Below are 26,299 nucleotides of genomic sequence, written 5' to 3' on the forward strand. Positions count from 1 at the left end.
GTCAGCCACATTAGAACCCGATTCGTTACATTATTACAGGAATTATTATTAGGATTATTATTAGGGTTGTTCCGATCATGTTTTTTTGCTCCCGATCCGATCCTGATCGTTTTAGTTTGAGTATCTGCCGATCCCGATCCGATTGCTTTTTTTTTTGCTCCCGATTCAATTCCAATCATTCCCGATAATATACATTTTGGCAATGCATTAAGAAAAAAATGAATGAAACTCGGATGAATATATACATTCAACATACAGTACATAGGTACTGTATTTGTTTATTATGACAATAAATCCTCAAGATGGCATTTACATTATTAACATTCTTTCTGTGAGAGGGATCCATGGATAGAAAGACTTGTGACTTTGTATATTATGACTAAATATTGCCATCTAGTGTATTTGTTGAGCTTTAAGTAAATGATACTGTAGCCATGTCCAAATGCATGATGGGAAGTGGAACCATGACTGTGCGTAGTGCTGCCAATTGATATATCTTCTCTGCGTTGGGAAATAACATGAAGTGTTAAGAAAAAGATCAATTGCTACCTTGCTTCCCCACATTGCTTCCCATGATATTTCTAATCGTAGGGAGCGGGATTGTAAGGCTTTAACCAATTAAAAAAAGGCCCCAAAGGCTGCCAAAATTCACTCTACTCATCATACGCTGCCTTTTATCTCTCTATATAGGTATAACGGCGCCATTACAGATTGAGCGCGACGATGCGTGAGTGGGTCGTGCAGCGCATGCATTAATTGCGTTAAATAGTTAAAGTGATACATTTTTTTAAAAAATTAATTACCGCCGTTATCGGGATAAATTTGATAACCCTACCTTAAGCCTAAACTAAAGACTCTGCATGAGTGTAACATATTATGTCTAATGTTAAATACAATTAGAAAACGATTTAATTAAAATATATACAGTACTGTGCAAAAGTTTTAGGCAGCGCACCTGCCTAAAACTTTTGCACTTTTGCACTTTTGCACACTGTATATACTGTATAATGCACTTTTGCTGTACATATATATATATAAATATATATATATTAAAAAAAGGCATGGCCGATATTTTTTTGCCGATTCCGATACTTAAAAATGACGTGATCGGACCCGATCGATCGGCATCATCTCTAATTATTATTATATTATTTCTAATTTATTAGTTTTGCTATGTGTAATTGTCATCTGTAATAGAACCAGCAGTATTTATCAAGGATATACTGTAGTAGAGGTTTTTGGGCTGCGGAACGAATAAATGGAATTGTAATGTATTCCTATGGAAAAATCCTGCTCGACATCCGACCGACATACAAACAAGGTCCTGGAAAGAATTAATTTCGTATGTAGAAGTACCACTGTACTAGAGTCGTTGAAATGTAAAGCCATCTGAATAATGTAATGTTAAAATGTATTGTTTAATTTAAGTCACTGAAATAAAAACTCAATATGAATATCTGAATGTATTTGTTTGGAACTCAAAAAACTCAAAATTCAGATTTCTGCTGATTTCAATTTTCCAACTATCTAAGCTAAAAATTTATGTTTGTCCTATTCTTTGTCAAGGTAACTTCTACGGGACTCCTAAGCCCCCCGCCGAGCCCAACCTAGTGCAGCCTGACCTGGTAGATCAGGTCCTGTTCGACGAGGACTTCGGTGGCGACGTCCCCCGCAAGCGCACCACCTCAGTCAGCAAGATGGACCGCAAGGACAGCGCCGTGCCTGAGGAAGAAGATGACGATGAAAGGCCACCGCTGGTCAATGGCTTGCCTGGTAAGTCTGCGTCACGCTGAATCAACGGGCCCTTTTTCCACCATATTGTCTTCTCGGCGTCCTCGGGCCAGGACGGGCCATGCAGCGTCAGTGTAACTGTCTGTCTCCGTCATTTCAATGGAAAGTGGTCTTTTTGGAAATTGTACATGATTTGAGACATAAACCACATTTTTGTCTGACCTTGACCTGAACAGGCTAGTCCAGTTTGCTAAAGCGTGTGCACAAATACCAACTGATTTTTTTGGTGTGCTAGATAGGGATGTAGCAAGACCAGTACCAGAACGCCCTTGCAAAAAAACAAAGGTCATCATGAAATAAAACTAAATAATATGATGATTCAAAACTATTGTAACCCTGAATACAGGTCATTAATTAATTTAGAGCAGTACATATATTTAGTAGGGGTGTAACGGTACACAAAAAATTCAGTTCGGTACGTACCTCGGTTTTGAGGTCACGGTTCGGTTCATTTTCGGTACAGTAAGAAAACAAAATGCAAAATATAAATGTACTAGTTGTTTATTACACACTTTTGTGCTTTCAACAATAGGAACATTAGCCTACACAAAGCTAGAATTCTGCTCAAAAATGGAAAGTACAATATTCTGAAATGTAGATATTTTAAAAACCAAAATAAAAATAACTTTGGCTAAGACTTTTTCTTTAAAATAAATATATGATGTGCAAAATTGAATAGTTGCAACACTGAAGTGAAGAGTTGTTCCATCTATATTCTTTTTTAAATTGAATTCCCCACCCAGAGGGCCAACCATTTTTCATGTTAACATTTAACTGTTACCCACACTGCTCACTGCACTTCTGAGTGGTGCGACGGCCCTGGCCGTTTATTTGTTATCTTTTTTGAGACTGTCAGTCATCTGATCGCCGCGTCCGCCAGCTGGCTGCCTCCCATCCCAACGTGGCGTACTCTGATTGACGCCGGATGGGCAGACGACGTCACCGCCGCTGACGGGCCACCCGAACTAGCCGCTGTCTGACATGTATCCATCATGCAGCGCTTTGTTTATATTTGCGGCAATAACGACACTTGCTTTACGGCAGCTAATCCGATACACGGTAATACGGCTCTGGGTAATACTATTAGGCCGTTGTTTGAGCTTGCATACCCGTGTGTGTGTTGTATTGTGCCCGAGTCTTGTTAACCAAATAAAGGCAGCGTTGACAAAAGTCATCTGACCGCTTGTCATTTTACAGTCAACACTCAGAGTTCGCAACTTCGCATTTGACAGCATACATGCCGCGTGCCTCCTCGCCAGCTGTTTGCTCGTCATTCATTCACCTGTGCATTTGATCGCTTTTTTGTTACACTCCCGCTTTTTTGTTACACTCCCGCTTTTTTGGTAAGGTATTTTGTGTTCATTCGTTATTGGATCGTTTTTGTTCACCACTGTAAATAAGAGCACCGCAGCAGTAGAGGTAAACTGCCGTTTTCGTTCAACCCGTTTTGTTTAGTGTAGAAGCCAGGGTAGTGGCTATATTGTTTTTTCTTTTTTTACGATTAGGGTTTACTTAGCGGGTGGGGTTCAAGTGTAGTTTCATTTTGTTTGTTGTTTTGGCCTGGGCTTACGCCGAAGCCAGCTTTTTCCGCATTTTGTATATTTTGTTCATTGCGAGTTCGACTTGTGTGAATAAATTTGTGTCCACTAGCGACTTGTGTGCATGGCTCGTTTTATGTTATGCCTTTAGCAGCCGTCCGTGGGACGTAACAGTGGGATTATGGGAAGCATGAGCGGGCATTCCGCGCTTGCGTTAAATGTGTCAAATATTTTAATATGATTATTTCAAAAAATTAATTACCACCCGTTAACGCGCTAAATTTGACAGCACTTTACATTCTGTCAGAAACTCGTTCGGTACAACCCCGTACCGAACCGAGGACCACGTACCGAAACGGTTCAATACAAATACATGTACTGTTACACCGTTAATATTTAGAGTATACAATTCTGAAACAATCCTTCAGAGTTAGGGCCATTTCTGCTGTGGATGACACACCTTTTTAGCTACGTCTACACTAGGAGGGATGAGATTACAAAGGACATTTTACACCTAACATTGGCCAAACAGGCGTTCACGATCCTCTACTGCTGCAAGCCATGCCCACATTTGCACGTCGTAGTCATGCAGCCGGCACATATCTTCCATCACCGTCAGTGTAGTTAAACATAAAACATAGCTGATAATCCCTTGTGTGAAATGAACTCAGCTATTTTTCATGGATATGGACAGGCGGAAATGAGCGAGCTTCCTACCATTTTCTGTACTTGTCACAGTGATTCATCTTACATTTGTAACAGATTTAAATCAAAATGTTGAATAAAAGGAAACCTTTTATAAACACAATTGACCTACGGTAAAGAAATCTGGTCAGTCCACTCCTCACACTCTTCATTTTCCATTGTTGACTAGCCGTTGCTTGGAGGCTCAAATTATGTGTCATACTCAATAGCGTACTGCATGTCACACGTCACCTTTGCTTATTAATATTCATGACATTAGCAACTGTTGCTGTGGGGGTCAAACTGCCGTTTGTCCCTCATGCTGGATGCATGTACATAGTGTACGAACGAGATGTTTACTGAGCTAAACCTACCTCTGTCTGAAAATGATGTCCCTGGTGCCAAATTCAGTGCTAAATTAGGTGTCGAAAAACATACTAATGTTTAGTTAAAGAGATGGCTTGAGTGCGAGGGCTGAAAAACACTGGAAAAAGTGCCGACCTGATCCAGAGTTCGTTTTTTTATCCATACCTTTTTCTTGTGTGCATTGCCTTACGCCACTGAGAATTACATCCTCCTGTTTCAACAAGCTATCCTTTACCACCATATGACCTGTCTTTCTTATGTTTTATTTCCTCTAGTTATGTCTTTCTACGACCGTTCTTGGTGGTAATTTATATTGCTATTTTTGGGTAGCGATCGCTAATGCTGCTCAGTGAAGGTCAACGAACACTTTAAATGTTTTCATTAGTAACAAATCTTAATTCTATTCATTTGTTTACACTTCCCCCTGACTAAAGTTGTGTCTTTACAACAGAAAAGGTAACAACTGTGACGGTCAGATACCATTTAAATTTTTTTCATGTCATTTATTGTCAGACAGCAGCACGGCAACACGCCACGCTAAAAAAATAAGCAAAAATGTCAAAATGGCTTACCTCTTTGGTAGTGATGCACGATAATGCAGTTTTCAGCCGATACCGATAACCGATAATTTCCTCCTCGTTTCAACCGATAACCGATAATGTCAAGCCGATAGTTCTATTAAAAGATTTATGTAAAATTCTAAAGTATACATACGAGAAAATATTACTGTGCAAATATATTATTGCCCCTTTTTTTCAACATCAAATGTGAACAAGTAGTAAATTCCAACATCTAATTAAAGACAGATTGTTTGACACTGTGTTATGGTAAACTTTTGGCAACAATTACTTAGAGACGAAATACCTAAGTTGCACAAAAATGCCTTTAAAAGTAAGCCCTTCCTAACATATATAACATTAATACACAGCAAAACACACCTCCTTAAAACTAGTTAAATTCCCTTGTTTTCAGTGTAAATTTATTGGAAATAAGTGAAATTAACTGCCAGCGCTTCAAGTATATTTCACTCAGATTTCTTGAAGAAAAATAGCCAGCTGAAAATAAGCCTAACAGCCTTATTTTAAGCAATAAATTATTATACATAGTCCTAAAAAAAACTTGTCAGAAATGTTCTTTATTCAAGAATATGTATGGTTCAAAACATTATTTGAAACTAAGCATTTTTTTCTTGATTTAGGTGAAAAATGACCTTTTTTTTTTAGATGTTTGGGCTTAATAAGAACAAATGGCAATATTTAGTTGAAGTAAGTGGAATAATCTGGCGCATTCATCTGTTAACTAGTCTTCAACACTCAAACAAGAAGGGAAAATTATTTGACTAGATTTAAGAAGAATGATCTGATTAAGACGTCATAAATTTAAAGCGTACTGAATGCATTACTGACTGGATGACTTCTTTGTGTGGTTTGGTGCATGTTACAATTATCAACTAACCACTGTGCCGTCATGATGAACATGCTTTCTTGACATCACTTATACAAATGTCCTTGGTAAAACTGATGTGATCGGCATGTCTTTCACGAAGAATCGTTGTCGTATAAACTGCATTATTTTTTCATTCAGGGGTTTGGCTATCGGGTCATTTCGGGAATTTCCTCCTGCCTGTGCCTTTCAGTCCGCCCTGCTGCTAAATTAGCACCCCCGCCAGGCCTCTGTCTTGAACTGGAGTGGCGGCGGCAGCCAAGTTCATACCGGATATCCGGCCGACTCGCTGCAGCGTATTCGGTGCATGGCTCTGCTCTGCCCAGTTAGGGCGAGGCGGCGGCCTGCCGGACCGGCGGGCTCCGTCGGAAGACAGCTACTTGTCAACTATCGGTCTCGTGAGGTGTTTAGCCATAGATGGGAGTTTACCACCCGCTTTGGGCTGCATTCCCAAACAACCGACTCCGGGAGGACTGCAGCGTCTCTGTATCGTCACAAGCCCCGTAGCTTCCTTTATAGTTTATTTGTGTTTACAATAGCTTTAGTATTCGCGCTAGCAGCAGCCTCGTATTCGTTCCAAAAATCTTTGTGATGCAGTTTTAAATGGCTGCTGGGTTAGTGGTGTTCAATGAGGACGCTTTCTTTACGCCTCGTGGAACTTGTTTTGTTTTGTAGACGGCGAGAGCGTCGTTTATTTCATTTCACAGTACACATGGGAAAATCAACGCACGCTAGTGAGAGCGCCTCAACACTGATAACACCGCCTCCTCTATGACGCCGTACTCCTGAACCCCTCCTCCCACAGGGGCTTCAGAGAGGGGAGGGGTTGAGCAGGCGGCAGTGGAGAAGTGGAGAAAACTGCTTGGTTGCGCACATTTGGAGGCTAAATCAAGTATATAATTATCAGATTGCATTATCAGTTGATTTTTCTTTATCTGTATTATCTGTGTGACGTCATAATTGCCATTATTGGTCGATAATTATCGGTAACCGATATTATCGTGTATCTTTACTCTTTGGGGCAGGCTGTGGCAGGCAATGGATCAGCATTGTCATCTGTAGGACCCCAACAAATGTTTACTGCATATGAAGGTGAATGGCTTCACCTTGCTGACGTTAAACTGGTCTTTTGAACGTCCGCACAAATTGATTCATTGTTCTTATTTTTTTCCTCAGAGTTTTTGGCTTCGGGAAATGTATGAAGAAAACATCTTTCATATGTGGCTGGTTGTAAAGTCTAGAGTCGTTTCTACAAGTTCCATAGCAGCAGTGTTTACTCGGCATGTCCTTTTTTGAAACATTACTGGCAGAAAACAAGCAGTAATAGCATGGCTTGTATGGGAGTGCGCTTCTATGTTGACCCCGCTCCGGTTTACTATGGTGACGTCAAGCAGCCTTGCGGTCTAAAAATAGAATTCGTGTGGTACACTATTACTGAGTTACCATTTACAAAAGTTTTAGTTTTTTACAATTACTAAGTTGCAATAAATGAGGCAAATACCCATTGCCTGCTCCTTTAAGGCAGGGGTGTCAAACCAATTCCACAAAGGGCCAAGAAGGTCCTGGATTTCGTTCCAACCAATGAAGAGGTCATCTTTTCACCAATCTGATCTCCTACAAGTGTAATCGTTTGAATGCAGTCAGGTGCTGCTTGTTTAGCAGAAAATTCATTGGTTAATCTGTTTGCGCAGTCTTGGTTGAAATGAAATTCAGGACCTTCTTGGCGCTTTATGGAATTGGTTTGACACCCCTGCTTTAAGGTTTGACAGTACATGTGGACAGTGTTGTCACAGATTACTTGAAAAAGTAATTCAATTACTGATTACACCTAAAAAAAAGTAATCTAGTTACTTTACTGATTACTTCATTACCAAGTAACCAAGTTACTTTAAAAGTTTATCAGTTACGTTTTACCAATATTTCTTACTTTAACAATGACAACAGAAAAATGTCTTCGAATGGAATTGACTTACCGATAATTGAATCAGAATTTTTGACATAAGGCTTAATCTTCGAGTTAGCGGAGGTTTAATTAGTCAATGGAGTTGATTTCAACCAACACTGACTCACGCTGGCTTAGCCACTCCGGAGCCCTGAAGCTAACAAATAACTGACAAACTGCATTGAATTTGTTGAAATCAACTCCACCGACTAATTAAACCGACGCTAACTCGAAGATTAAGCCTAATGTCAAAAATTCTAAACTTCGGATTAGGGTTTAGGGTTAACAGCATATGTCAGGGCCAATGTAAAACTATGCAAATTGACTGCACAAAAGTCAACAACACACATATGAATTGCACAATGCAATAAACACAAAGATTGGGGTGGGCGCGGATGTGCGTACACAACCCGGAAGTACGCTGTACACACACGTGGTCAATTTGGCCTCACAATGTGGTGGTAACTAAGCACTTTACACTCAATCGGACTGAAAACAAATCCCAAAGATGCAAAACGAACACGTCACCTCACGGCATTAACGTGCAACACAAATACCATGTAAACAACGCTTGCCAACAACAATTTGGAGCGATGACTGCCAGTCGTTGCAACGAAAGCTACGAAACGGCCGCGCATGTAGGTACCCTCGAGAATGAAGGAAAAGTACTCACATTCATTCGTGGATGTACACAGATCAACATTCCCACGCACATCTCAATACACGGCTCGAATGTGCAGCTGCACTAGCAGCCTGGCCCACGCTTTTCTCTGTCCCGACTCCCAAAACACTCAGGGCGTGCGACTCGGGACCAAAACAGGAAGTAGTTAGAGAGGTTACCATGGAAACACGTACCTAGGACGTTTGGAGCAATATTCTATTAAAATGCTTTTCGTACATGACTACAACGTTTTTCATTCTACCTACATTATGCGGCAATAGCAACATAGTAACACACAGACACTAAGGAAACTAACTTTAATCAGATTACGGGTTTAGAAAATGAACGCGTTAGATTACTCGTTACTGAAAAAAGTAAGAAAACACGTTACTTAGTGACACGTCACTGACAGCACTGCTTGTGGAGTACAGTAAGGGTCTACAAAATGGTCATCATTCTTGTGGGTGTCTGTTGTTCAATAAAGTATGAAAACAGTCGTCCAACATTCATATTGTCGTTTGAGATGGTGTTGCAATTGTGGGTCGCCATTCTAATCCTTTAATATTAATGGAGGAACAACAAGGACATATTTGTATGATTGTCCATTCTGTACATTGTAGTGTGTCGTGACATTTTCTTTCTTTTCTTTTCTATTGGGCGTTTCCGGATGTCACTTCATTTTCGTAAATTCTTTGTTGGTGGCAGTTCTAGGGATTCTAAAATTAGACCTCTAACTCCAAAGAGTAAAAACATACAGTGAAGCAAAAAAAGTATTTAGTCAGCCACTAATTGTCCCAGTTCACCCACTTAAAAAGATGACAGAGGGCTGTAATTTTATTCATAGATGTACCTCAACGATGAGAGAGAGAATGAGAAAAAAAATCCAGAAAATCACTTTGTCTGATTTTTAAAGAATTTATTTGCAAATTATGGTGGAAAAGAAGTATTTGGCCAAGAACAAAAGTTAATCTCAATACTTTGTTATATTCACTTAATTGATAACGACAGGGGTCAAAACGTTTTCTGTAGGTCTTCAAAGGTTTTCACACACTGTTGAAGTTATTTTGGCCCATTCCTCCATGAAGATTTCCTCGAGAGCAGTGATGTTTTGGGGCTGTCGTTGCGCAAGACGGACTTTCAACTCCCCACAAGGATTTCATATGTGGTTGACATCTGGAGACCGGCCACTCCAGGACCTTGAAATGCTTCTTAGGAAGCCACTCTTTGTTTCCCCGGCAATATGTTTGGGATCATTGTCATGCTGAAAGACTCAGCCACCTTTCATCTTCAATGCCCTTGCTGATGGAAGGAGGTTTTCACTCTAAGGCTAAGTTCATACTACAGGTCTTAATGCATGAATCCGATTTTTTCGTGTTTTTCCGACTCGAGTGAGGCATTAACTTGACGGACTGAACCTGATGAAAGTGATTTTCATCTTTTTAAGTGGGAGAACTGGCACAATTGGTGGCTGACTACATACTTTTTTGCCCCACTGTATCACTGTATCAAGGAAAGGGATAGGTTTTTGTTGACTGTGTAGCACTTTTTTAATGTCTTAGCAAAATGAATAGTGAAATAGAATGCACCAATGTAATTGACATTGACAGTGATTTTTCACTGCCAGCCCACCCGTTTCAAATGGATTGGACGTCCATTGCCATTAATGACAGTCAACAAGTCAAATGCCACACGAAAGGCGACATAGATGATACGAACACAAAATTAGCTGGGGCACTTTTGAATAAATTCAGCTAAAATATACTTAACAACAATGTAGCTATTATTCTAACATGAGCACTTTAGTTGCTGTTGAACGTGTGCTTGTGTCCCTAAATGAGACCACTTCAAGTCCTGAAAGTGTACTTTACGCACTTTAAGTTTAAGGTGGACCTACTCACAGATGTACAGTTAGTAGTTTAATACATTGTTAACATACTTATATGCTTTTATGCTACTATAAAGAATGTTTGATGTATGCACATATTAACATAAGCACCAAGTGTTCAACCTTTACAGAGGTGCCTTTCAAAAGGACAAAGCTTTATCTCTTCAGTTTAATGTGATTCGTTGTGACAGTGCTCCACACTAACGACACAGTGGAATTCAGATTAAAACAGGGACTAAAAAATTAAGCAGATTTTGTCCTTTCTATTTGATTTTACCTTGTTCTAACAGTGAGAGCTCACGCTGCTGCTTACTCAGCTGTACCGAGGATCCACAAAAATCCAGTGTCTGTTTATCCAACAACGCGCAGACATTTGAACCCAAATATACACTCAAAAACAAAATAGTACCGGCATGAGCGTGTCAGGGTACTTTTTATGGCTACCAAACGATGGCTTTGCCCCAACCGGTGGCCTGATGCTCTCAGTGCGGCCATAGAAGGAGAGAGTTATTGTCGACTTGAGAAAGAGGTTAATGGAAAATATGAGCGCTTAAGTCTGTCCGCTCTTGACTTTAAGCATCAAGCGCCTTCTGTAATGTCTGGCCAGCCTTCACCTCACTGTGACCTCATGTGGCCTCATTTTGTGGCTTCTCGCCTTGTGACAACAAATGTGTACCAAACTGGATTGCTTGATCTAAACAGACAACTGTTGAAAGCGATGTGCACACACTGCAATTTTAATTAGTTTTATATAATTTGTGAGAGTCCTTGGATGAGGGAAAAAAAATAGTGTGTTTTTATATTATAGTGTGTGTTGCTAGCCTTGCATGCAAGACTAGTTCCTGAATTATTGATTCATCAAATACAAATCTTGAAGGTCCATGATTATTTTTTTTCCATACAAGCATGGGTCCATTTATTAATGTCGGTCAAGTACAAGGCAGGTCGAAGGTGATAAAGGTGGTTTTCTTTTGACCAAACAAAAATACAATGTACATTCTGATTAAATAAAAATAAATTAACAAAACATTTTTTTACTTAAAAAATACAAACAAAAACAAAACATACAAGTACAATGTTAACACATGGACACTAAATAATTGACTAGATCTGTCATTAAGGTGCAAACAATAACTATTGACAGTACATTTTGTAACTGTAAAACACTGCTGGACAAAAAAGAAAACGGGCAAGTAGTACAGTACATGTTCACTTGTTCAGAACATAAATGACAAGCTCTGTTATTAAGGTGCAAACAATAACTATTGACAGTACATTTTGTAACTGTAAAACACTGCTGGACAAAAAAGAAAACGGGCAAGTAGTACAGTACATGTTCACTTGTTCAGAACATAAATGATAAGCTCTGTCATTAAGGTGCAAACATAACAATTATTGACAGTAACTTTAACTGTAAAAGACTGCTCAATGAGAGAAATGGCATTTGGAAGTCACAAAGCTGTTTACTCACATCATCAGCCAGTACTTCAGTATGTGTTGTGGTTGATAGATCTGAGCGTGAGATTTGATTTTTGTTGTCATTTCCTCCTTTTCTTTCTCTTTGAACATTGCTACCATTACTTCAGTCATACACTCTTTTATTATTTATCCATCAGAGAATGGCTTCTTAAGTTTAGCCAGCACCCACGATACTCTGAGTGAGCACTCTGTTGCAATTTGTTGTTGTGTCATAGATTTAACAATAACCTTGCTTGACTCTTGATATGACTGCTTCAACCTGTAAATTTCTTGCCTTCTCAATTCTGATTTAGGAGGAAACATATTAAAAAGAGCTGTGCTCTTTAACATAATGGTATTTCACATTCTCACTTTTTATCAGAGTAACTGTCTTAAAGCATATTAAGCAAATAGGTTTGGTACTTGCAGTTGGTGAAATGGACGCATACTGTATTTGTCATTCCATTCCTCTTTGAAATGCCATTCCATTCCTCATTGAAACGGCATTTTTCGTTGCACACTTTTCTTCTCTTGGTCAACTTTGAGCACGCCATTTTGTTAGATTCGGTCTTCTACTGGTGGCAAGTGTGGTGTTAGTGAACGTTGCTTAACGTTACGATCTTTGAACGTTACCCGCATGCAGCGAGAGTGCCGGGGTATAACGCAGGGAAATGAATAAACAAATCACGTTTGGTCACAGTATGACTCACGTTCTTGAATAAAAAAATAAAGTACACGACAGTGTGTACAAACAGATTGCCAAGTGCTGGGTGGGACTCGTGTTTGAGGTTGCTGACACTGCTGCGGTCCGTCCACGCTAGCTAGTAGCATGCACACTTTCTCAGCCAATCAGCGCATTCACGCAGCCTCTCTCACCCAATCAGCGCGTCGATGTCATAGAGATGACAACAGAAGTGAGAACATGGAAGATATTTCACTAAAAATGAAACAGAATTTAGCGATAGAATAGTAGTGCATAGTGATAGATCGGCAATTCATAAAAATGATGAATGTTGAAAAAAAGTTTGGGTTTTTCTGTTTTTTTGTTCGTCCGTGGGTCCACAGAGAGGTGTGACCGGACCATGGTCCGCTAATTTAGGACCCCGGCCATGACCCCAGTAGAGTCTTGCAAACCTCCACATTCAAACTGCTTCTCCGGTCATCTGATTATCGAGTCAATCAAGAGATAGAGGCGGGAGCTGCAGATGTGAATAGGATGCCGCAATCTGGTTAAATACAATTTTGGTGTGTACAGTAGGCGTTGTAGATACAATGGCATAGGTTTGCATAGGGACGGTGGGAACATAACACGACCAACTTTTCAGAAGGCTCAAATTGCCTCCACAAACTTTTAAGCAACCTTATTCGCATGATATAATGAGTTTAGTTTTATAGGTAATTTAGATTGTCTTCATATTTGTTGCAAGGGTAGAATAGACCCTACAAATATTAAGTGGCTTATTTTCATTATGTTCAGACTTACATTTATCCCTTTTCACTTGCTGAATGTGCTGGTCCATTTTTTTCCTTCAACACAAGTTTGATTGGCTGATGACATGACCCATGTCGACAACATGCCGCCTCCTCCGCCCCCTTTGAAGAAGAGGGATATTAGAAGGTTTTTGGGGGCCAGCAGCAGCCACTGTAAGTGATGTAAAATATGTCAATCTTGTGGAGGTGGGTGAACCACCACTAATTTTGCTACTGAAAGTCTGACCTGCATCAGAGTTAGCATAACATTAAACTGTGTGAACTTGCTAACCTGCAAAACTACTGCGGTCAGGCCAGCCCCCACAAGGAACAATTAGGTCAAACTAGCTCTCCCTCCCTTTAAATCATTGTTTGCATTATGTGCATTATGGTAATGCAATGCGGTGGCTTCAGAGTCCAATTCCCTTAATTGAAAAAAAAAAACGGGGAGCTACAGGTCTTGATTGGATCTTACCCACATATATACAGTATATTCATCGCGGATATATGGAACAATCAATCTAACGTGCCAAGTTAGTGTGTTGCACTTAAGTTGGCCAAAACAGCACACCACACTCAGGACTGACAATCACGTCGCCTTCCCCAAACCATAGTCTGGTAGATATTAGGGCTTCACTGTGTAATGGACAAATCCATCAGCAAATTGATCAAAAACTATTTTGATAATCAATTAATCCTTTAGACATTGTTTATCTAAATCTTGGCTTATATCTGAAGTTTTTAGTTTGAATGAACATTCATTCATTCACCTTCTGGGCCGCTTGTCCTCAATAGGGTTACTGGGGTGCAAGAGACTCTCCCAGCCAGCAATGGGCAATAGGCGGGGTACACCCTGAATTCGCTGCCAGCCAATCACAGGGCTCCAATAAACATTTCCAGCTAAAATGTAAATCCTACAGTAACATAGACAAAAATAACGTGATTAATATGAGCGGATTAGTCGACGAATCAAGTAAAATAACCATTGATTAGTCGACTATCAAAACAAGTATGAACACCCACCTGGCTCCCTAAATCTGTCATCATCTCAGAGACATGATAGGCACCCAAAGAACACACATGACCTCTTCTGGCAAACTCTGAACTTACAGGAAACAATAAGGGGCAGTTTACATGGCGACTCTGCGACACAAAGACGCAATCACTTGTGTTGCGGAGTTGCCTCACGTGCATATGGTGTCCGCGAAGACGAAAAATTCTGAATCCTTCCTCCAAAGTGGAAGAATTCGATTGCGTGGGATTGAGGGGGGCTATCTTCGCATGCATATCAAAGGCTCCGGCGGCTAGGGTTGCCACCTGTCCCTTAAAATAAGGAACAATCCGAAATTGAGAATTAAATGTTGCGTTCCGTATTGAACTCATACGGAATACAAATGAATAGATACATTTCTATGCATTTTAGTAGTTTTTGGGATGTCCCTTTTTTTCTTTGCCTGTACAGCTTTGCGTGCGAGGTGGGCGTCCCGTATTTCTCATTTCTGAAAGGTGGCAACCCTACCCGCGGCGCGACACCGCGCCGATACCGTCAGCACTCGTTCACGTTACATTGGGCGTGCGCACCGGTGCTGCTAAACATTAAAAACAGCAAATATGGCAGAATGTCTGCTTTAATTTACTGTTTTAATAATATTTTCAAATTAAATATGTTGAATGTTTCCATTTTTGTGCCTTTTTGAACAAAAGAAAAATGCCATCGCTTCGAGTGGGCGGGCATATTTTTTTCTGGGCTGAGGAACTTTGGTGGGGTCAAAGTGCATCATTCACTGTCGCCTTGTAAATCTGCACTGCCCCCTAGGGCCTGGCATGAATACTACATCATTTTCATGCGGAATTGCAATATTGTTCGAATGGAGACTGGCCCATATAAATGCAAACATGACATTTTTCATCTTCTCGGAGAGTCACCATGTAAACGGCCTCTAAGTCCACAATTAATTCATCAGCAAGTCTACAATTATTTCAGCAGCCCTAAAGCCCATTACAATAATAATCCAAACAACAAATAGCCCTGAGTGTCTTAGCAATTTCCTATACAGGCTTTGGCCTCTTTGTTTTGGTTCCAAATAATGCTTGTTTTCTGTCCAACTGAGTTAAATAAAACAAAATCGTAACAGAATTCATTTTGAGTCGTGTTTGTGGCATGTTACATATTCTTAGCATCTCTGAAGTGAGCGCGCCACATAAAGAGACTCCTTTTGTAACAACATCTGAGGGAGAGAACATAGGAACAAGGAAGGCTTTTAGTGTGTGTCTCTTGTTTATTGTCAAGTAGTTTCTCATTAACAAGTTGCATACTGAGAAAGCCCGTGGGGCTGAAATGGCCATTTTGGTTGTGAAGTGGCGTATCTGTCATTGCAGCCCCCGAGGAGGACTTTTCACATACAGCACATATAGGTTTAAGCACTAACTGTGTATGCACATGCAAATGCAAAGCAGCCTTCAGGCTGGCAAACATGCACCACCGCACGCATGTGTACGTATGATGAACAGTACTTCATTTGCTGCTTTCGGGTTTGTCGACGCACAGACCACAAGGCCGAATGGAGGCGAGCCGTGCCCAGCTACGCCCAATCCAGCAGTGCCATGGACTTCCGCACGTGGAGCTCGCTCCCCAGGGATGACAGCCTGGAGCCGCTTCCGCTCAACTGGGAGATGGCTTACACAGAGACTGGCATGGTCTACTTCATCGAGTGAGTTAGTCGACAAAGTTCATCGACATATTGCTAGTGAAATTAGATGCACTCTGTATTAATCTCTGCTCTCTGTGCCCCACAGTCACAACACTAAAACAACCACGTGGTTGGACCCTCGCTTGGCCAAGAAGGCAAAACCCCCTGAGAAGTGTGAGGATGGAGGTATGTAAAGTCCACAGTGTCACTGACATAATCAAGGATGCACCATTTACCATAGGCAAACGCTGTTACAAAACTAGTGGCAGCTCTGTTTAGCTTTTGGCGTCTACGCATCGAGACTGTCAACAAATGGTGTTTGTGCAAACAGCTCATTGACTGATTTAACCTTGCACGTGAAAGCAGATGAGAAGCGGGACCTTGGGTATTTTGTGTCATTTCATCCATTAACACATTTAGTGATAGATGTTTTCACATTGTTTACATTTACATCCCCCCTACTCCCCGGCCCCCTGGAAGGGTTGTAGGAATGTTTAATGCTAGTCTACTGTTAATTCAATGTTTGTACAAAATGTTGAATCATTGGCTGCCATTGACAGCGTGGAAGCCACTATGACTGGGTAATTTTCAACAATTTACAAAAAGGACTAGTGCCTCCAAATTGTACACCTCAAAAGGTTCCACTTCAGATAATGGGGATTCCTTTTTAGTGTGGCACAGGCTGAAATGCTGGCAAATGTGAATAAGAGCCATTTATGGGGGGTTTTGAGTCTGCCACATTTAAAGTGAATAAGAAGAGCTACTTTGATTGACTGTGCAGTCACATCCGAGCTGAGAATCAAACCTCGTACCTCAGAACTGAGAGGTAGCTGTGCTAACCATAAATATACAGTGCTACGCTAAATGAATAAATTTCCCTGCCCCTGTATCATATGTTGACTCCAGTAAAAATTCACCCGAAGTTCATGAACTTATCAGTCAGGCTTGCACAAGACAACTAAAGAACAGCTTCCACTCATGAGTTCAGTTTGATGAATTTCAATTGTGACCTCACATCTCAGGATGCTAATAGAAGCCTTAAGTGCACCCCAAGCTTGAATTGAACCAGTGGGACTCTCCTAGCCTGTTTTTCCCCTAATGGATTATTACAGCAAAGTGAGGAGAAGCCAGCTCTCTGAAAAGCTTTCTCTTGCATGAAGAGCTCCTTTTTCGTTCCCTCCTTTGTTCTCTCCTTCTGCCTCATCTGTTCATCAGGGGCTTTGCAGCCGAGCACACTTGCTCCAAATGTTCACTAAATGATCCCGGGCTGTTTCCAAGTCAAACAACATGAGACCCTGATGATGCTCGTCTTCTAAACACTGTCTCCCTCCCCCCCTCCCTCTCTCTGCAGAGTTACCTTACGGCTGGGAGGAGATTGACGACCCGCAGTATGGCACATACTACGTGGAGTAAGTCTTATTGATTCATGGCTTTTTCCCCAGCGGGCGCAAAATGGTGCGCTTTGACGCATCGTTTCCTCGCAGATTACAGTTCATATTCAAAAGGGTGTGTGTATTCCACGTGGCATAGTAGTGTACATTAGCCACGCACCGGCATGCATCAATATACTACTGTCTAAAAATAAATAAGTTTCAAGCAGCAGCCTCCTTTTCTATTGTAATAGAAGTGCACTTGTATTATAAAACGGCTTGATATACATTCACATATACTGTTACGACTAGTGCACTTGTATTCTGCAAACATATTTACCACTGCAGTATTTCTTATTGGTCTGATTCCAGTATGATGTAAAAGCCACTACAGGTAGTCCCTGGGCATAGACTTCATAATGTATTGCCGGGACACAGGGCGCGCGCCGATAAATTGGGGGCGTGCGTTGTTGGCGAGGCCGTCAAAGCTGACCGAGTGGAATCACAGACAAAGAGCTTTTTTCGTTGAAAATTCTTGTGAATATATGCTTAAATCCCGGAATTCTTTATAGATAAGGACGTAAAACAGTCTCGATTAAAAGCAACAACAACAAAAAACGTGCTGTAAACATTTATTGTACGTAAATATGTCAAAGTACAATGCTAGTCTGCTAGTGAATGTAGCTAGCGGCTTCCTTATGTAAACAGAGCTTTTCCGGGGAAAATTCTTGTGAATAAATGCTTAAATCCACAAATTCTTTATAGATATGGACGTAAAACAGTCTCAATTCTTGGTTAAAAGCAAAAAAAACATGCAGTTAGCATTTATTTTATGTAAACATGTCAAAGTATCATGTTAGTCTGTTAGTGAATGTAGCTAGCGGCCGCTTTATGTAAACAGAGCTTTTCCGGCGAAAATTCTTGTGAAAAAATGTTTAAATCTCATTAGTCTTTACAGATGTGGATGTAAAACAGTCTCGATTCTCTGTTAAAAGTTAAAAAAAAAAAACATGCAGTTAGCATTTATTTGACGTAAATATTAGAGGTGTGAGAAATTTCCGATTCTTAGATCATTCCCGATTCGGCCGTGGAAGATTCGAGTGATTCACAAACATCCAAATTCCGATTATTATTATTATTATTATTATATACCAGGTAAAGCGGAAATAAAACACGGTCAGCGCGGTCTTCAGGATGCAATGAGGAACGGACCGAGAGTAAATATTATGTTCAACTCATGCTGCTAGATAAAAAAAACAAAAAACAATAATAATAATAATAATACCTGACTGCGGCCATCAGCCGCTACAAACAGCACCCACTTGCTAGTTGCTACAAACATATGGCAACATACAGCTATGGTAGATATCACAAATTCTAGAACTAGATGTGAAATGACAGACGACGGCAGTGTTAGATCATATACCAAGAACTAGATACGAAATGACAGATTTTCCCGCGCTAGTAAACAGGCGCCATCTTAAAGCAGTCGACTTCTCTAAAAGGATCTGTTGTAACGAACCAAAATAGTTTTTATCTAAAAAGAAAAAAAAAAAAAAACAAATCGGCAAAATCTTGACTTGAATCTATCTTTAAATGATGAAACGGTTTTAAAACTTTCACGTCGAAAGTAGACAGAAGGGAAATTATGGAATAACGGGAGCAATTTTAATAACTAACGGTTGATTCACAACATTAAATTATTTGAATGTAGTTTAAAGCTGCCGATACAGAATGGGGACTTGAGTATTTTATTTACTGTTTTTAACGGTTAACTTGATACTGAAATAGTTGTTTGTTTAGCCTGAGAGGATTTTTGAACAATTTTGGAACTAGTGTACAAAAATTAAAAGCAAGAGGGGGAGGGGGTTGTGGTGCATCAATAATCGATTTATAATCGAATCAGAGCCTCTGAATCGTAATCGTAATCGAATCGTTAGGTGCCCAAAGATTCCCACCTCTAGTAAATATTGTGAACTATGATGCCACTGCAGTAGTGGCTAATTTCTCCCATTGGTTTTTCTTACGTTTCAAAATGCATGCATGGTACGAAAAATTGATAATTACCGTGAATCCTCGAACAAATCACTCCTGAGACAATCCTTCCTGTTTGTATGCGGTACAGCTTTCGGTGTTAGACCGCTGCGTGCGCGTTTGTGAATACCTCCTCTTATTGTGGGTGGCCCCCTGCTTGAATGCGAGGCACAGTGCATGACCGATCAGATCCGTCAATACCATTATGAAGTCAATGCCCCGGGGTTACGACGTACCCGGCTTACGTGATTTTGACTTTCCGCCGGCGCCTCCCCTCTACCATTTTATTTCCTGTCGCGTAACAGTGTCTCGTCCGCTATTTTCTACTTATTTTTTTACTTCATTTTATTAATATGATATGTAATACATGTTTTTGAATGGATGGTTATTTTTAAACGAATGATTAATGAATTCGGGTTGCGTCGCCAGCGTAGGAATGGTACTCGTTCATAACCCGGGGACTACCTGTATTAGTGTACAGGCTCCTACTATTGGTATATGACGGAATCACTGAATTGAAATTTTCGAACTGCATAATGTTATAGTGAATTTCAGCACATTTGCATAGTATGCTATAATCATTTAGTAACAACAACTCATAAAAGACTTGCGCACTTGGGTTATCCAACTATGTACAAAGTATGAGAACACCTGTACTATTTCACATGTATACCTGATGGCAAAATTATATTTTTTAAATAATTTTGCTTGAGTTGTCGGCAAATGGAAAGTTTCCCAAAAATCTGCAAATAGCTACAGTGGGGAGAACAAGTATTTTTATTATTTTTATTTAATACTTGTTCTCACCACTGTAATTTAGTATGCCAATCTCAGTTTGGTTCACTATGTACCAGGACTGTAAAATAAATCAATTAATCAACAACTAATCAATCATAAATTAATAAACAACTGTGTTTTGATAAGAGCCACTGTCTAGCAAAAATTTGTGTAAATTCTCATATTTCAGCTTCCCAACACTATTTCTCTTATTTCTGTATTGCTAGACTATGCTTTGTAATTAATCAAAATAAGATATTTTGGAAACCTCAGCTGTAGAAAACAGTGATCCACATTTTTTTTTTTTTTTTTTTTCTGACATCTTATAGACCAAGCCAATTAGTGAAGCATAATCAATGGAAAAAATAACATTCAATTTAATCAATTAGCATGTACTGTACATACTGTATTTGAACCTGAAGCAGCCTCAAAAGTGTTTCTTGAACTCGTAGCACTGAAGAAAAAAAAATAATAATAAGTTTTAGAACTTCAAATGAATATCAATATTCAAGAAGTAGCTCTCTGTTACAAAAAGGTTACAGAGTGCAACATCACTTCGCATCTATATTGCTTTGATGTTTATTTGGTTGCATTCAATAATTACATCATACCAAATAAAGATTGGAGAACCAATGATGGGGTTACAAATTTGAATGTAAACCAAATCTTTTGAATTGATAAAATAATCATTTCTCAAAAAAATTGATAGTAACAGCCTTACCACATACGACGAACACACACGTGCACTGTTGCATATATGTACTTCTTTAAACATACTATTTTGCATCTTTCACATTACATATTAGTTTACAGTTCACACCAATTTGATATGTGAATGGGGGCGCAACACAATATTTTTGTTTCTTAATGTTACAATGAGAATAAAGGCTGCTCTATTCTAATTTATTCTATTAACAATATGTGGAGTTAATGCTGTTAGACAGGAAACTACCTGATTTTTTATTACCCGACAATATTACATTCACATACTATTGCACAAATAATATGTTTTCATCACGTGTAGATATATATATATATGCGTTACACACGCTGCACATGGGCTACTAACCCGTAATTTAACATTCAGTCATGTGTATACATCATTTTTCTTTCTGCAGGTGTGCTATTACACCTCTACCCATATGTTTACTATATATGCGCTATACTAAAACATATCATTTAAATTCTTATTGAACCTCAAATGTACAATTACAAACAGATATAGAATGTCACTCATGTCAGTATACAGTATGCACTAGTAGACAAAATAATTGCGCTCGAATAATGTACTGTTCCACGAGGAATCACCGGAAAACCGAACGAAGTCATTCCTGTGCTCAGCAACGTTGCGGGCCAGCACGTGATCAGGGTGTTTGTGTGTCATGGGATGTTAATGTTTAAAAATAAACATCAGAAATCCAGCACGCGTCTCATTGCGTCCATCTCGGGCACGGATGCTCCTGGCTGATGTAACGCACCCCCAAGGAGCAGCAGATGATCAGGATTCCCGCCAGTGTTTGAGGAAAATGTGGTGCTTATATATTTATTTTTCAACATTAGGGAAGGTGATTAAACAAAGAGGGGGGGGGTTACATTTTATTAGTCAGCTTGCAATAGGATTCCCGCGAGGTAGCCGTGACAGAGCTGAAATGTTGTTTGGACAAGCAGAACGGACGCGAGATAGATGGAGAGCTTCAACTTGACAACGGCTCGCTCACCGTGGAACAATCTCTTTTACTTCCTCTGCCAGGGGGCCAACAGGGAATTTAACTTGTTTTTCTACAAGCGGGCCCTTAGCAAAAAGAGGGGGAGGGGTCATTTCCAAAACTATTAAATAAATGAACGCCATTAAAGAAAGAGGTCAGCAAGCTGGTTTTGTTCTACATGCGCTGTGTTATTAATGTGTATATTAATAATAACAGGTACCGTTGGCTTTGTATTCTTCATGTAATAGACGATAGAAAAGTGCACTCGGCATGTGCATATATACTTTATATTGTATGTGCACACTCTCATGTATATGTACTCGCTTGCTTGTTTGTTTGCAGCCACATCAACCAGAAAACCCAGTTTGAAAACCCGGTCCTGGAGGCTAAGAAGAGGCTCAGCCAAGGGATGGCCACCATCCAGAAGACTGCCCCCTCCCATGGTAGCGGGCAAACGTTTTTGATCAGATTTTAATTAGCTGTTTGGGTTGAATTCGACATTTCACATTGAAAAAAACACCTCTAGAGTTTAGTGAAGACTCTGAATTCAATTGTGAATACGAGTAGATGGTTGTTAGTCAGTAGGTGCCTTGGAATTGCCTGGCGATCAGTCGATGTCCAATATGGATTTAGGATCGAGTTTTTTGATCGAAACAAGATAAGTATGCGATAATATCACGTTAAAATTATGGCGTCTTTAATTATGCTCTCTCATGCTCTCACCTACAGTTAAGGTTTCACTGTTTATATATATTTTTTAAATGCCCTCATGTTCAAACTTTTTCTTCCCCCAGGCTTTTCAATGATATATCCAGAGGCGTCGCGTCCTATTAGGCAAACCAGGCAATTGCCTAGGGCCCCCAGCCAGCAAGGGCCGATAGATTTAGCACACGCAGCTTTACTGCGCCATCGTGGTGACAAGTGTAGGGAGTGTTTCAAAATCATGGAATCATTTGGCAGATTATCTAACAATTCTGTTATCAATCCCTATCAGCACTAACCATGTTACATATATTGTTCATGTTTAAGGAAGTACAATCAGACAGTGATGCCACATGATTGTTTAAAGACTCAAAAAATACTCTCTGGAAAGTCCGTACCAACTTGTTGAATGTTGATTTTCACAGGCCAGCTCATTATTCATGTGACTACTTGAAGAAATGGTGATTTTTCCCAAAAAGTCTATTAATGGGTCTATCATATTCCTTGTCGAATACTCTATAAGGAAAATATAACATATATGCATCTAAAATAATCCTAAACAATTTTATTAGCAAATTTAATACTCATTTCGGTCAGTAGTCCACCAATCAGTCAATCACACAAAGGTATATACCTCCGCATCAGATGGTGGTATTTTTGTGTTGCTACTCTTTCCCCCTTACTTGCACACGCTCGAAGGGCCCCTTGTTGCCTGGGGCCCCCGGGGACCCTTGCTACCCCTCTGGATATATCACACATGCATATAGGACAAATTTGAAATTTGGCCAAATTGAGGGTCTTAGAGTGTCACCTGTCAAGTCACCTGAGTGTTTTCTGCCATATATGTACAGTATATCCGCTTATGGCTCTGATAGCTGCAATATATCCCACCATGTTTTCAATGCAGCCTGTATTTATCACACCCAAAAATAATCTAAAAATTCAAATTGTGATAAATGGTTAACTTGGAATTTTTTTATCTGTTAATTTCAAACCTTTTCCATGCATTCAGAGAGAAATTTGAATTCACTTAAAAGGTTTTTAACATCAGTCTTTCATCCTGAAATTGACCAATAGTTTTGTGCAGGTACGCAAATATGCAACCAGGTTTGTACACCTACTGTATATCCTGGTTCAAATTTGACCCGTGTCCACTGAAATGGATTTTAGATTTTTGGGCATGCAGCTAACTTAAACAACAAAACATTATAAGAGTAAGTAAAATCTCTACCACACCTTTCTTACTCTGTCACGTCAGCCATGCAGTGCGTTCAGGTACAGCACGCAAAGCACGTCCGCCACATTAGAACCCGATTGGTTACATTATTACAGGAATTATTATAATTATTATATTATTATTCCAATTTTATTTAGAATTTATGTTTTGCTATGTGTAGTTGCCATTTGTAATAATACCAGCAGTATTTATTAGGTATTTAGTGTAAGTTTTCGGGCTGTAGAACAAACTAATTGAATGATATTGTATTCTTATGGGAAAATCCTGCTCGACATACGACCATGACGACTGACAATCAAGGTCCTGGAATGAATTCACTTCGCACTGTATGTAGAGGTACCACTGTACTAAATTTGAGAATAGTAGTAAACCCGGGAAATTCTTCGCTAACCAGCTTGAACATAGTAAAGAAAAATCATTAAATGCAACTATAATCCCTGGGTCCCGGGAGAATGACGGTGGCCCCCTTAGCGGGGCGAGGGGTGTGCCTTGCTTCCCCCCGTTCGGCAAGAGAGGGGGCTATGCAGCATTTCCACTTTTCTGCAGGACTATCACACATCTGAGTGGGCTCACACATGACTGGGTGCAGGTGACACATTCCGGTAGATTGTTAGTGCCAGGATTAGCAATCAAGTAGCATAGAATAGGATGTCAGTATATCCACATTTACAGGTGATTTACATAATACTGGGTTCCCCACCTCACATTGCCAGAATTGCGTACGCTCCACCAAAGCTAATCAGGTCTTCTTTCGAGTTCCCTTCCCGCCTCTTTCTCCTCAGTTATCAGCCCCCCCACATGTTGTCCACAAGTAAATATAATTAAATAACGAACGCACCACTATGTTTATAGTGCTGGCGCCTGCACACCTATCGCGGTCAGCCGCCTCCTAGCCCCGAGTCATAGGTCATAGGTGTTTAATCACTAATAATTCTTGTTGTTGTATGTTATTTTCATCTTCTGTCTGCTTCCTCCCTTTCTTTCCCCCCCTAAAACTCTTCCTGTTGGTTTCAAGCTGCTTTCTCCTCATCAATAAAAAATAAAGAACAATCACAATGGGAGTATATCAAACTCCCATGTGATACATGAATACTGTTCAGACCATAAGGACCCTGTTTCCTATTTTCCGTGTCTTAACAGATGAGCAGGATGGGGGAAAAAATATTATATATATAATGTACACGGGTTGTCCCAAAAAAGGTATGCACTGTTCAGACATTAAGGACCCTGTTGCCTATTTTCCGTGTCTTAACAGATGAGCAGGATGGGGGAAAAAAATATTATATATATAATGTACACGGGGTGTCCCAAAAAAGGTATGCACTTTTTAGCAGTTGGTAACCAAATTGTCTATGGATTTTTTGTACCTTAAACTCTTTTACTCAATAATGGCAGCCAGACTAAACCTTGAAGAAAGAAAAATTCATTATCAAATGCAACTGGAAATATGAAAATGCAGTTCAAGTGTGAACATGTCAAAGTATGAGCTTCAAAACGTTATACACTTTTTGGGACACCCTGTGTATGTACTTAAAAAAAAAAAAAGTCATGATTTTGGACAACAGTAACACTCTAATTTCTAAAACACAGTCGATACTTTGCTGACTCAACCCACACAACCCCCAAAGTCCACTTGTAGAGTTACATTTCATTTCCGCTACTCGATAACATTAATTTTCTTCTCTCTAATTGTACTTTAATTGCTTCGGCCGTTCTCTGCATGCACTCAACTTTCTGCCCGTTTGTAATGAAGGCAAGTTCACATAGGTCCGCGACCTTTAATTAAATCAAAATGTGCCCGTGCAAATGAGTTGTTTGTCGCCAACATGTGCTAATGATTTATGGGCCCGCGCACCATGAAGAGGCTCCTGTGTCGCTTTTAACACAGGGAGCAGTCCATTAGGACGGATGTGTGGTGGATTACATTGCAACAGGCTGCTCGCAAATGCGGGGATTGAAGCAGCGCGAGTGTGAACACACACGGGTTCACAGGGGTGGGCTCGGAGCCAGCTCAAAACAGCTGTCGGAACAACACATCAGACGGGACCGAGCATAATCAGACAAGCCGCTATCCCTCCTGCACACCCCTTCGTACACACACACACACACACACATGCACCCACACACACGCACACAGGTGTGCAGGGACTGATGAGAGCGCTCTCGCTCCTCCGATTACCAATGATGCAACTTGACAAGCTTATCACAGCACAGCTGTGATGCAACCACAACATCACCAATGACACATGTATTATTAAACTTTGCATGTGGACATGCAGTACGTGTGTACAAAAACTTGTATACTATCCATGCACTACCGAACATGTACTACTCACATATGGTGAATGACTACACTTACACAAATACAAGTGTGAAAGACCCACCCTCAATTCCACATTCACTACTGCAATTACTCTGCGTCTACTTAAGACTAATATTTCACATGTTATTGCACATGTATTATTAAAATCGGTACATAGTCCTGCTAATCCCTACTTTATGTACTGTTGTTAATGTAATATTCCACCTATACAAACTCACTCTA

The 26,299-nt window shown here is 40.1% G+C and overlaps 1 protein-coding gene across 2 annotated transcripts in view; it reads left to right on the forward strand.

The window, feature by feature from the left end:
• Positions 1-26,299, forward strand: part of LOC130922186 (membrane-associated guanylate kinase, WW and PDZ domain-containing protein 3) — a 271,915-nt gene that overhangs the window by 202,994 nt on the left and 42,622 nt on the right. For both annotated transcript variants that reach the window (XM_057846775.1, XM_057846776.1), the window contains exons 4-8: positions 1,567-1,773; positions 15,787-15,949; positions 16,035-16,114; positions 17,280-17,337; positions 22,158-22,258. In XM_057846775.1, the coding sequence (XP_057702758.1) occupies positions 1,567-1,773; positions 15,787-15,949; positions 16,035-16,114; positions 17,280-17,337; positions 22,158-22,258 (609 nt within the window). The remainder of the gene's footprint in view (positions 1-1,566; positions 1,774-15,786; positions 15,950-16,034; positions 16,115-17,279; positions 17,338-22,157; positions 22,259-26,299) is intronic.

This window comes from Corythoichthys intestinalis, chromosome 9, assembly GCF_030265065.1.
Source record: "Corythoichthys intestinalis isolate RoL2023-P3 chromosome 9, ASM3026506v1, whole genome shotgun sequence".
Lineage (NCBI taxonomy): Eukaryota > Metazoa > Chordata > Actinopteri > Syngnathiformes > Syngnathidae > Corythoichthys > Corythoichthys intestinalis.